This window comes from Lissotriton helveticus, chromosome 6, assembly GCF_964261635.1.
Source record: "Lissotriton helveticus chromosome 6, aLisHel1.1, whole genome shotgun sequence".
Classification (NCBI taxonomy): domain Eukaryota; kingdom Metazoa; phylum Chordata; class Amphibia; order Caudata; family Salamandridae; genus Lissotriton; species Lissotriton helveticus.
In genome coordinates this window covers 1,404,935,320-1,404,948,702 of record NC_136067.1, presented here as the reverse complement: position 1 = coordinate 1,404,948,702, position 13,383 = coordinate 1,404,935,320, and the positions used below count along the sequence as shown (strand labels likewise).

General features: G+C 44.8%; 1 protein-coding gene across 2 annotated transcripts in view; it reads right to left on the bottom strand.

Annotated features, from left to right (window-relative positions):
- The window catches only part of MAP3K5 (mitogen-activated protein kinase kinase kinase 5), a 1,111,277-nt gene that overhangs the window by 249,578 nt on the left and 848,316 nt on the right, over positions 1-13,383 (bottom strand). For both annotated transcript variants that reach the window (XM_078649188.1, XM_078649189.1), the window contains exon 16: positions 9,751-9,878. In XM_078649188.1, coding sequence (XP_078505314.1) covers positions 9,751-9,878 — 128 coding nt within the window. The remainder of the gene's footprint in view (positions 1-9,750; positions 9,879-13,383) is intronic.

The following is a 13,383-nucleotide window of genomic DNA, read 5'->3' as shown; positions in this document are numbered from 1 at the left end:
TACCAGAGAAGGGCATTTCCGTAGTCTATTTTGGATAGGACAAGAGATTGGATAATTCATTTGAAGTCTTCAGCTGGAATAAAAGGTTTGATTTTTTTGAGATGCCAGAGTGTGAAAAGTGCACTTTTAGCGGAGTTCTTTACATGGGAATTTAGTGCGAGTTTATTGTTGACGGTGATGCAGAGTGATTTGACAGGTTCGGCGAGGGAAAGAGAGCAGTTTATGGCATTAAGGTCAGCGATCAATGTTTGAATGGGGAGGGGGTTGTTTTTGGGAGAGAAGAGGATGATCTCAGTTTTGTTAGGGTTGAGTTTAAGATGGTTGTTGTGGAACCAGGTTTGGATCTTGGTTAGTGCAGTGTTAAGGTGCAGGATATCAGCATGGGATTTTATTTTATAGTACAGTTGGGTGTCATCAGCGTACAGGTGATAGTTGATTTTTGCTTGTTTAAGTATAAGGGTAAGGGGTTCAATAAAGAGTTTGAAAAGGGCAGGAGAGAGAGGATGGATCCTTGAGGGACACCTAGGGAGACATAAATTGGGCTAGAGAGGCAGTTTTGAATTTAAATTTGTTGGGTTCTATGTTGGAAGTAGGAGTTGAACCAGTTAAGGACTGTGCCATTAAGGCCGAAGCGATCTTTGATTGTATTGAGTAAGGTTGGGTGGTAAACAGTGTCAAATGCAGCGGTGAGGTCAAGAAGGATGAGTAGGAAGGTCTCACCCTTGTCCAGGGCTAAGTGAATATTATCGACTATGTTGAGCAGTGCAGTTTAAGTGCTGCAACCTTTGCGGAAGCCAGATTGAAGGGGGTCTAGAAGGTTGAACGTGTCAATGTGTTTGTCCAGTTGGAGTAGGGCGCACTTTGAGGGTTTTGGAGAGGAGGGGGAGGTTGGAGATAGGGCGGAGATTGTTAGGGTCATTGGGGTCAGCCTTGGGATTTTTGGGGATGGGACTGATTTGACCGAGTTGAAGGGAGATGGGAACATTCCCTGTTGAGAAGGAGGAGTTAATGATGTTGGTCCAGTAGGGGACAATGACGTGTTTGAGATCTTGGACGAGTGCGGAAGGGAGAGGGTCTTTAGTGTGGGAGGATGGTTTGAGTTTGGCTAGGATGTTGAAGACTTCCCGTTCAGAGAGTGGAAAATATGCCACAAGGCATTATTTTTAAGCTGTAGGATAGTGGGGAGGGGTTCAGGAGGGGAATGCGATGGGAGGAGGAGTGAGGGAGTCAGGGGCGTTTTCAAGGGGAGGGGTGAATAAGGTGTAGTACCCAGGGGACGTTGAGGGGTGAACGAGGGTTGAGTACAGGGGAAAGCACGGTCAATTTATGCGATTTTTTCACTGAAAAATGTGGCAATTTCTTCACATTGGTTAGTGGAGCCCACCGGGTTAAGGGTTGCAGGGGAGGTTTGATTTCTAATAATGTTGAACAGTTCTCTAGGTCTGTTTTTGGCAAAAGAGAGTTGCAGACGAAAGAATGATGCTTTTTTCGAAAAAAATGTTTTTTGTAAGAGGATCTTGCAATTCTAAGGAGAGCAAGATGGGATGGGGAGGAGTGTTGTCTCCATGTTCTTTCAGCCAGTCTCAGTGAGCGTCTTTTTTTATTAAGGTCTAGGGTGAGCCATGAGGTTTAGAGGGTGTGTTGGGACGGGAAGTCTCCTGCATGTCTCTGGAGAGAGTGCTTCCCCTGCCTTATGCTAACCTCCAGGCAAGTCGCTCCAAAGCTACTGTATAGTTTCTAGATCCCTACCTCGGTGAGCATGACAATCATACATGTCCACTGAGGGTCTCCCTGTTTACATGGATTGAGACCCTAGAGCTTGGCTCTGAGGTCGAGGGGGCATGCCTAGTGCACCCCTATTTTTCAGAGATTGGCTACTGCCCTCTCTATTAAGGTTGTGGTAGACTGACAGTGGTGGCAGCAATACATCTATAGTCAGGAGGGGTGAGTCCCTAGGCACCCTCCTGACCAAGTCTGCGCAGTTTGCCATGCCTGTGGGCCTATTGCCTTTGTCTGACTGATGTGTGTTTGAGAGCCCGTGGGTGTACAGGGGAAGAATGGGGATTTGAGCCAGTGTGAGGAATGCGAGCTGTCCTGCTGGACATCCGAGCTCCCCCGTCCCCCTCCCTATTTCCTTGGAAAGGACTGGTGGGCTGGGGGAGACATTCAGCTCTTATCTGGGTTTAGCTGCACTAACTGTGTGGAGAGGACCCTCCCCCACTGGTCAGGGCCTCCTGGGCTGGAGTTAATTAAAATTCCTCTCTAGAGGGTTGCACAGCCTGATACCAGAACAGGACCTGCTACATGCTTTACCCATGCATTGAACAGGCCGTGAATGGTCTGTGATTGGAGGTGTATTCAGAATGCAGAAAGTAGCAGACCCTCTGATTGGCTGAGCCTATCAATCAGAGGTGATAAAAGTCTGGCCTGAGTGGTCAGCTGTTGTTCAAGACTGGTCTATGACTGACGAGTGGCCACACCAGAGCCCTCTGACAGTAACCAGCCGCGACCCCGTCGTGTGAAGACAGGAGATAAGACTGTTCACTGCGGTCTGGAAGGAAGGCAACATTAAGGACCAGCTGGTTGTGAGGCTTGGAGGAGCGTTCGTTCGCTTTGGACCAAGGAAATTACAGACATCTGCCCAAGGTGTGGGAAGGAAGCTTGCGGCACATCACCAAAGGTGTGGGAAGGAAGCTTACAGCACATCACAAAGGCTGGTGGAAAGAAGCTTACAGCACATGACAGAGGCTGGTGGAAAGAAGCTTGCAGCACATGACGAGAGCCAGAGAGGAGGATGCTTGATTCTAGTCTTTGAAGGTGAGATCAAGTCCTCTCTAGGCTCCTCCCTTGCGCTGTGGGAGCATGTACAGGCAGTAACTGGGAATAGAGGCTAGTGAAGCAGGCCCCACCTTTCTTTTTGTGAACTCTGAGGGTATCAGGGTGAACTGGCACTCTGCCCAGCCACTACTCTCCAACAGCTAGCCAGTGGCTACTGGACTAGTGGGACTCCAGTAAACTGTGCCAAGACATCTGGCACCTTTGATCAGATCCCCGACACCACTAGAGCGGTGTCCTCACTCACAATGGGAGGGCACTTCTGTTGCTTTGGGTGGGGTGTTATGGGGCTGATCATGAACATTTGACTTCACATCATATGCTGAAACTATATCCTTTCAATACAAAGTTTGGTATCAAGGCTCTAGTGAATGAGAACAGCCCTGTGTAACATGATCTGTAATATGCAATGCTTACTGTGTGTTTTCATGTTAACTGTGTTTTTATAGTGCTTGGCGTCTAGGCGCTATAATACTGTTTGGGGTCAGAACTCTGCCCCAGAGGGTTGTAGAGACTTCTGGTTTTCACTGTTTATCCTAGTTTTATGTGTAGAATAATTATCTTATGTGTATTAAAGTACTTTTCTTTTATAAAAAGTAAAGCACTGACTGGACATTGAGTTTATCAGCTGGTGGTATGGTTTACACTGTATTCTGAATGTCTAAACCCACCTCACCTCCTTGAGTAAGCCTTGGACTGCTCTGTCTCGCTACCCTGAGAGAGTCAAGTGCTGGAGAGGAGTACTTGGTTATCCAGTTTTGGGTCCCTTAGTACTGAGGCCCCAGGACATCAGTGAGGGAACACTCCAGTTGATGCGATTGGAGCGCAATTACCCCTGAGTGCCCTGGTGCCCAGGAAGCCGGGTCTAACAGGGGGCATTTTTTAGCGTTTTAATTTTCAGAGGGGCAAATTGGTCTAAAACCTCAGAGACAGTTTTGTTAAAGTGCTCAGTGAGTTCATTTGCATTTGAAGAGGGGGGTGAGACTGAGTTGTGATTTGAGTTTATGTTCCAGTGCGCCGGGGGGGGATTTGGTTAAGATTTCTGATCACAATTGTGGTTTTATTGTTTTTTATAGGGTCTGAAGTGGAGATGGTGAACAGAATGAGATGGTGGTCAGACCAGTCAATAGTGATGATGTTAGATAAGGAGGTCAGATCAGGGTTGGAGATTATGGCGTCTAGAATAGCTCCTTTGGCGTGGGTAGGGGAGTGGCAAAGTTGCTTGAGGTCGCTAACCTCAAGAAGGTTATTGAGAAGGTTGATTGCAGGGTCATCAGGTTCATTCCAGTGTAGGTTAAGATCTCTTAGGAAGAGATTTTTGGAGTTGGAAAGTAGCGATTTAGTTAAAAGGTCCGATAGTTCAAAGGCAAAGGGAAGGGCTTCATCAGGAGGGTGGAAGTTGTTATGAAGTCGTATTGGGGGGGGGGAGCTTTTCATTTTAAGTTTGGCTCGTAAGTATTCAAAGGTTGTGTAGTCAGTGTTATTAATTGGGGAGAATTGTAGCTCTTCTTTAAAAATGATCGCTAAACCCCCCCCCCCATTTTTTTAGGTCTACCTTTTTCTGAGAATAGAGTAGCCAAGGGGGGCCAGAAGGAGGTCAATGATGGGTGTAGAGTGGTCTTTGAGTCAGGTTTCAGTGAGGAAGGCGATGTCGGTATCTTCGTTAAGAATGGTTTCTGAGATTTCGGTTGCATGTCGGACAGCCGAGTGGCAGTTCACGAGCATGCAGGTAAGGGATATGGGGTAGGTGATTGGGGCAGGGAGAAGTTGAAGGCTGGTGAGTTGGGGGGGTCTGGGGGAGCTAGGAGACTCGGGGATTCTGCTAGTCCCAAAAATAACAGGAATATTGGTGTGAGTGGGAAAGATCTTTAGGTGGGGGATTGTTAAGGTAGGTGTTGCAGAGAACAGAGAGGTCGGGCAGAGTAGGTATTCAAGGTTCAAAGGGGTCTTTGAGAGCGGGTGAGGAGAGGCTTTGTTAACCAAAGGTTGGGATATGAGTGTTTTCGAAGGCTAGCACATGGGGCAGAGGGCCAAGAGGGGCGGTCTATGGGTTTGTAGGATTTGAACCGATTGAAATCTTTTCTGAGTAGGGTAAGTTCAGTAGCTAGGGTAGAGAGATTGTAGTCCAAGTTACGAAGTGTCTGGCTGAGGTTGGAGAGGAGGGAAGTGGACGTGGCTGGAATGGAGGAGGAGTTAGGGACGAAGTGGCTAGGGAGAGAAAGTTGACAGCTTGGAGTGGGCGGTTCGACAGGGGGGGGAAATGTGGGTAGTTCTGTGTTTGAAGGAGGAGTGGGGAAGGCCAGGGGAGGGCAGGGGGGTGTGGCCCGGTGTTGGGAGGGAGGGATGAGCGTGATGTGTGATGGCCTGGAGGGGAATGAGGGGGAAAGGGGGAGAGGTGGGGGGAGAATGTGAGGGGCGAGAGGGGATGTGGTAGCGACGTAGTGGGTGGAGGTGTAGGTTGTGGAGGAAGGGGTAAGGATATGAGGGGTGATGGTCATTATGGGACGGTTTAGAGGGGGAGGAGGGGTTCTAGGGAGGTGATAGGGTGTTGGAGGTGGACGGTCATTAGGGGACATGGGAATTTGGAGGAGTGTATTTGAGGAGTAGGGAGGGGCTGGTTCCAGAGAGGTGGGTAGAATAGGAGTTAAGAAGAGGGATGCGCCATTACGGGTAGGAGTGTTGTGGGGGTGGGGAGTTTGTCTCTGGGAGGAGGAGTAGAGTTGGGTGGGGGAGGGGGCTGGTGTGGGGAGAGGGGATAGGATTGCAACAGGGGAGAGTTCAAGTGAGGGTGACAGAGTAGGAGTTGTTGTACGGGGACTGTTGTTAGGGAGAGAGTTAGGGCGGCTGTGGGGAGCCCGGAGGGGTTTTGGGACTGAGAGGGTGTTGGGGGAGGAGTAGGTAGTGACAGCTGGTTAGAAAGAGTGCTGAAGAGGAGTTCAAAAATTGTGAGGTGATGCTCTGAGGCTTGAATTAGGATGTTTCCAGTTTTGTAGATGGAAATGGTTATTTCACCAGGGAAAAGAGAGGTAGGAGAAGTGGCAAGTTTGTAACCGTGGGTGATTTTAATTGCGCTAAATACTGGAAGGTGGTGTAAAAAGGTGCTCATCCATTTGGAGGGTACAAAAGGGGGTGGTGATGGACAGAGCATCTGAACCAATCAAACACTCACACCCAGTCAAAAGATCTGGGTTTAATCGATCACCGTTCTTTAACCCACTTTGCCACCCCAGTTCAGACATGGCTATATGCAAATCAGTCTGACCCTGTGCCTCATGGGAACAGTCCAGCCCGAACTGCCAATCCATGCCTTCCCTGGACCGGAAACAAGCTTCTGAGGACCGGTTTCTGGCATTACAGCTGTTTTCAGCCCAGCTTGCTTGAATCCAGTGGCAAAGTGAGCAAGGGACTCACGTCTGAGCATACCCTGCCAAACTTATGGCGGCCAAAAGCGGTACAAAAGGGGGTGGTGATGGACGGAGCATCTGAACCAATCAAACACTCACACCGAGTCAAAAGATCTGGGTTTAATCCATCACCGTTCTTTAGCCCACTCTGCCACCCCAGTTCAGACATGGTTATATGCAAATCAGTCTGACCCTGTGCCTCATCCATTTGGAGGGGCGTTTGGTGTAGAAAATATAGTTAAGTTTTAATGGGGGACGTGAGGCTGTGGTAGTTGTCTTCAATTAGAGTTTCAGGATGTCGGATAATAAATGTATGCTTAAGATTCTTTTTGGCATTTTTTTGAAAGGTTGGGAGGGTATGGAATGGTCCAAGAGTAGGGTCCATGTTTGGTGAGGGCGGGGTGCTTGTCGGTTAGGGAATGAGGGGGGCATGGTGTGCGGGTGGTATTGAGGTGGGACATGGTGATGAGGTTTGGCTGGGTGAGAATAAGGGAGCGGGCAAAGAGAGGGTGGGGAGAAGTTTAGAAGAAGGAGGTTTGGGTAAGAGCATGAGGGAGACGGTGTGGGAAGGATGGAGGGGTTCGTTTTGGGAGTCATGGATGGCAGCAAATCCGGGGGGGTGGGGGGGTCATAGGATTGACGTGGATTGGGGGGGGGATGACGCGGATTGGCGGGGTTGGAGGGGGAAATGAGAAATTTAGGGCAAGGGAGGGGTGGACGGGGGTTATATTGAGATTTGGAAGGTTGTCAATAGAGAGCGGAGAGAGGCAGAGGTTGGTGACCATGCTGGTGTTCGGTGCTAGATAAGGGGGGCAGTGGGTTGGGGTAAGGGTAAGAAGAGGTACGTAGGAGGGTTGGAGTGAAGTTAGAGTCAGAGTTCGAGTAGGCAGTGCTGTTTCACCATGGGTGAAGAGTGGAGAAGACTTTGTTAAGCCAAGAGGAGTATTGAATGGCTAGGGAGGTGTGTGCAAATGCAGTTAGTGAAAAACAACAACAATGATAATAAATATAGGAACAAGACAGGCAGTTTATGGCGCATACATAGTCCGATGAAATGGCGAATGACTAGGAGAGTATCTTTTATCACATGCATTTCAGAGCTAAGTTACACATAACAATAACAGCATCAAACAGAACAAGTGGTCTGGTCTTGTAGATTTAGCTGAGATCTACCCTCATTTTGGTCTCAGTTGCCAAGGAAAGAGGCGTATAAGTATTTTGTGCCTAACGGCACAGCATTTGTGCTTGGTAGCTAGTTGACAGCCTACAGTAACGTGAATGTGTGTCCCATCATGTATCCATACATGTGTTACCTTGTGGTTATCCCTATGTGGACTATACCCATACATATCCTAGCAAACCAGCTTCTCTCACATCAGACTTAAGATGGGGGCTCATTTGTTTTTGCCACCAGACAGCTTTTATCATGTCCCTGGTATTGTGTTATTATGGTTTCATTCTGATGGTTTCAGTGAGTATCTCTTTCAGCACTGGACCACTTCTTTAAGTAAATTAGGCATGTTTTTAAGAGCTGGGATGACAATGCCTTCAATTACATGGCTATGTGCGGTTTTGTGTGCACTAAAGCAAGAACAATTAACTAAAAAGTGAGCTTATATTTTTTTGGTTGCAACAATAACCCAAGTATGGCTGGGAGTGTTTTGAGCTCACTTAGTTCAGCCATTTACCTCCAGTCAACACTGTGTGAACACTGGGCTTTCACATGCCTTGCGTAGAAATCAGCATTTGCATCTGAGGCATGGCATTATCAAATGTGCAGAGCAATCTGTGTTCGTAAAGATTGACCACTGTGTCAAAGTTCGCCTCTGTCCTTACTAGTTTATCATGGGAGACTGCTTTGACCTGGAATCTGGTGAGGGTCCACAGTGGCTAACTAGGGAAGTATGGTACCTCACCATGTAACCTCAACCAAAATCCATTCCATCAGTATTTGGCCACCTTCAATAGCACCGGATGTGTCGTTAGGGCTTTTCACAACATCAAATTTGATACTGCATTTGTGCTTAATCCCACCTGCACATCCTCCCTCTCAGCACTGGAGCTATCAACAAACCATATCATCAGCCACTGTAACTGGGCTGCAAAATAATACATTTGAATGGTTCGGGCCACTCATGCACTTTTATGTATAGGTGTTTGCGTTTTATGCACTGCAACTCTTTTCCTATCTGTGGCCTATTTACGCCCCAATAAAATACTCTGAAGGTCTTGAAAAAAGGCCCTGTTTAGTATAACCGGCAAGGCAGCAAAAATACTATTATATGGGTAGTATTCACTTTTTTGGTATAATCGCTCTTCCTACACGGGAAAGTGGTAATTTTACCCAGAATGGTAAAGTCTTGCGTGTTGACACAGTAGCCTCTGCTAAGTTTGCTCGAATTCGATTTTCATCAATATGAAACACTTGAGACAAACACAGACAAATGTGTAAACATTCCACTGTAGGTTAATTTCGTGTAGTAGCATTTGCTTTGGGTGTAAAATATCGTCTTCTGTTACTTTCAGTCCCTTAATTTCGTTTAGTTGAGGTTGATTCTTGGACCAGTTATAGCAGCCCTTCATACATTCATTGATGGCTTCTCTTTTAGTTTTAGCATATTATTCCTCTAGGGTTGATCAGTTGTTTTTTTGTTAACAGCATCAAGACGCATTGCCTACGTATTGTTAAATGAATACAATTAACACATATAACAATATACCTGAAACCTGTGAGCTCTTTTTTGACTAGAAGTGCCACTGCCTAGGTACCTCAGGAATAAAACACACACCAGAGATAATAAAAAATGGAACATGACGTGAAGAAATCAGTGTAAGAGACTTAAGTCAAATAAACATGGTAAATTGCTCCAGGGAAGCCATGTGGGTCCTGGGGCTTTCATTAATTGGAGAGGAAGATGACACAACACACTCAGCTAGCCTAACCAATTCCCAACTCCTTCATCTGGATGAATTAGAAAATATCCCTCCGCATCAACAGTTCCCAGGCACAAGCAGTATAATCTATCCAAAAAAGGAGGCGAAAGGTGTTCTTAATAGTTAGAGTTGCTGACTACATATTCATCTGGATCTGGTTACCTTAATAATGATGAACAGGCAAAGAAACACCAAGCACCTTCTTTTCTTCAGGTGAGGGGACCAATATGGACGCCTGCAGGATTCAACACAGTTACCTGGTAGTATTGGGGGAGGGCAGTCAGGATTGTTCCTAATACCCAGAGATGCAGTTCTAGAACCCATTCCAGAAGAAAATGAGACCAAGACAGAGGGGTTACTTTAGTGATACTAACCGAATAGGCAGAAGGTTGCAAAACAAGCTGGGAAAACTGTGCCACAACAAGTTTATCAAGTCACTAAACTTTATGTATAGGCATGAAGATGGTTTAGGCACAGAAGCTCCAAGATCTCTCCCAGCATAAAAGATGGTGTTCGTGTTGTTAGTTTGTGCAAAGTGCCATATATGAAAAAAAACACGAAGAAAAAAATAACTTACCCCCAGGCACCTGCTCCATGAAAATCTTGATGAACCCATTCTCACTAATAGAGCCCAGATACTGGACAATGTTCTTGTGCTTCAGATGCTTGTGGAGGGCTATCTCTTCATGCAGCGGCTGTGAGTACCTAGGAAAAAGATACAACTTAATAACCGTGGCCCACAGGATAAACCTATGATGGCCGATGCCTGCAGCAGAGAGGGACATAAGAAAATGTCTCTATGTAATAATTAGTATGCAATTACATTAACACAAAAGGTAGTCAACTAAATTGAGCGTAAATAAAAATGGAGCTGAGGAGTTTCCAATAAGCACAAGTAGGCAATGGCTCTTGCAGGGTAAACTTACATTTCCCAGCACCATCTGCAGCACGAGAGCGCATGTAGGTAGAACGTGGGGCAGACTTATGTACTGCACAAGAGCATTACTGGTTAATAGAGAGATAAATACCGGACCTTCACAAAACAACAGGAAACTGGGCATTAAATTTGCATGCATTTGAACCATGCATGAATATTATGTCAAGACTCATAGAACTATTCATGGCACTCTGGGAGAGGGGGGGGGGGCGATTGGAGAATGTGAGAAGAAAGGGATATCCAAGAGCTAAGACACAGGCAGAGAACTGTGGCTTCCCTATGCAACCCTGACCTTTTTCCTTGGGTTTGCATGCAGTCAGACTCACGCCTTGTAACCATGTTGTGTTCGAAAATTATCAAAACCAACTTTGGTCATAGGATCTTGGTGAATCAGAAAAATAAAGTTATAGACATTTTAGGGGACAATAGAAATTAAAAGTAAGTTAAGATTCGGGGTATGCACAAATTCCATGAGATGAGTGGAGGCTAGCTTAGATCCCGATTATTGGCAAACCCATAGTTTGGGTTTTTCCTGTGCCTACGACTTGGCATAGTATTCATCTGTTAATTGGCAATTTTTGCTCTTAGGTGCTTACTGGTCCTGAAAAGGGATATGCCCTTTTCTCCTAAGTTAACTTTAGATCGATTATCTTTGCAACTTTGAAGTAAAATTTGTTTTCACAGAACACCCTGAAAGTCGCATAAAAAGTCCTTATTTTTATGCAAAAACCCAGCTGCGGAGAACTTTTCAACCTACAGGTGGCGAGCCAAACATTCATGTGAATTATGGAAAATTCACAAGAGAAATACTTTTTATCTACTCTCATCCCTAGTTAAACCCAGTTATCAGAGGGCAGGGTATGCCTTCCAACCTGATGAAGTAGAGGACTGAATCTAAACAAATAAAAATCGAAAAGGGCACCGGGAGTTAGGTCACCTTTGGGGCAGCTCCATTACCTAGCATTCAATCCTAAAATGGGCTCTGCCTGGATGCAGACTGGAAATTTAAGGCCTAAAGGTGAACCTAACACCAGGATGTTGAAAAGGATTGTTTAAGTACTTCTAAGAATTTGGAGTGCAACAGTGCTATAATAAACCACCCTCAAGGGCATATTAGTATGATTTTCACAACAATGACGTTAGGCCAGCTGCCTTTGTTGTAACTTTTAATAATAAAACAGATGAGGCCTATTTTATCGGACATAACTTTCCCAATTAAGAAATCAAGCCTATAGCCTTTTTAACTGGATTATAACGATAAAAACCCCTTAACAACTATAGTGAGCAAGACAAATAGTAGAATACAATAACTCTTTTAGTGGAAGCACACATGTTCTGCCCAAAAAAGAATCGTGTAAAGAGGAAGATTAACATGAGGACAGAGAACAAATGCTTCTTTCAGTTCTGCTTCTTAAACCTCTTTTTTTGATCACACAGGTAAGTGACAGCTTCCCAGTCAAGCTAAACTTATCAGGGATGTCCTTACTAGAGAGGTCACCTGATATCATATAAAGTATGCAGAAATGTGGACATCCCCCCCAAATTATCTTATACAAAACCATAAAAATACATAGGTCATTCTGGGCGAATTTTCATATTACTCATTGAGTTGTCTGCACCAAATTTCTGGAGCGGTCATTCAGTGTACAGTTTTAAAGACAAAAATCAATTTAAGTCTGAAATCCAAACTGGAAGATTTCCCATGTTTTCTTTTTATGACATTTTTTTACTTTTACTTAGCATTGCAAGAGATGTTGCACTGAATACTCTCAGGAATGAACAAGTCTGTAGCAGTTTCATACATATTTTAAGAATTACAGATAGGATACTATTTAAGATCGGTGTTTAAACTGTTTCCTACCAAACTATCACTCGTACCTCAGCAACATCAAATGTATGTTTCTGCACATGGCCGAAATAGAATAGATGTAGCTATGTCTCATAAAAGGCTGCAAACGAATCAGTCTCACTCAACCTTAGTTCACAGCAACCCAAAAACCAGAAAAATCACTACTTCATTCAACTGGCGTTTGCAGCACACTACAAAAAGTAAAAAAAATACGCTTTTAAAGCACATAGATCACATTGTTTTAAACGAGGTTGAAGCAACTGCTTAAGGCATAGAGACTGATCGACAAATGTATCCTGTTCATGCTACTCGGGATCGAGGCGATGCAGATCCATGCCCCAGTGGCTTGTCTTACATGGGCATTATCAAGGAAGGGGATTTCAGTGCTGTTCTATAACCGCAGGATTAGCTGAGCCCTTCTTCTCTCGTGTTCGTGACGCTTTGGTTGCCCAAGATGACTTACTACATCAAATTTCCGAAACAAATGTCGAAACTCAATAAGATATTGATTTTATCCCCCTAACGGCACGCCTCAATGTCCTTGGATGGCCTACTTTGCATATGTTTGAACTGATCCACCAAGACAGCGTGAGCACATTTTTCAAAATATAAAAATACATATTCAGGACGTGGACAAACTATTTGCAGTTCAAATCTGTTCCAGGCTATTACTCATATTTCCCTGGACCAGCACATAATGGAAATGTTTTTAAGAGTAGCACCATCCTGTATTTTTTTTAAAACATATGTTATTGATTTTTTTGTCAACATTGCTTCGTTACTCAGTAATTTAAGCCATCACTTAGTACATCCTTTAAGATCTTATATTTTTCCTTACTCATTTGCTATTTATATTAAAGATCCTCATGTTTCGACAAATCGTAAGTTTATATATTTACATATCACTTAAGGTTTACAACAACCTCTAACTAGGAGATCCTACTTGGGGAGTCTTTCAAACTGTGAATTATATCATTCCCAGATCTAGATAGTTGTATAAATATAAGTGACAGTATTACATCATTCGCACCATAAAACAGTATGTTCTCAGCCTATTCCAGCTAACAATAGAGTTTAATCTCTCAGCCCAGGCTCTGGCAAGTTCAGGTTTCCTGCCACTGTGCTTCACTTCCCTGCTTAGCCGGCCTCTTCAGTCTACGCCCACTCCATCTGTTATAAGAGAACTTGAGTGCCTCCACCGTTTTTTACTTTATAGCTTTGTTTTTCATGTGTCAAATACTACATGCGTAGAATTAAACATGCTTTTCTAGGCCCTGTTCATGTCAAACTAGACTTAACCGTGAAAAGATAAAATGCATTCTATTTCGCTGACAGCAGAAATCAAATTTGAATCATAAGTGGCTTCCCGAACTTCAATTGGCTTAAACAATCCGTTATGCCTCTGAGGTCAGATACCTTGGCAT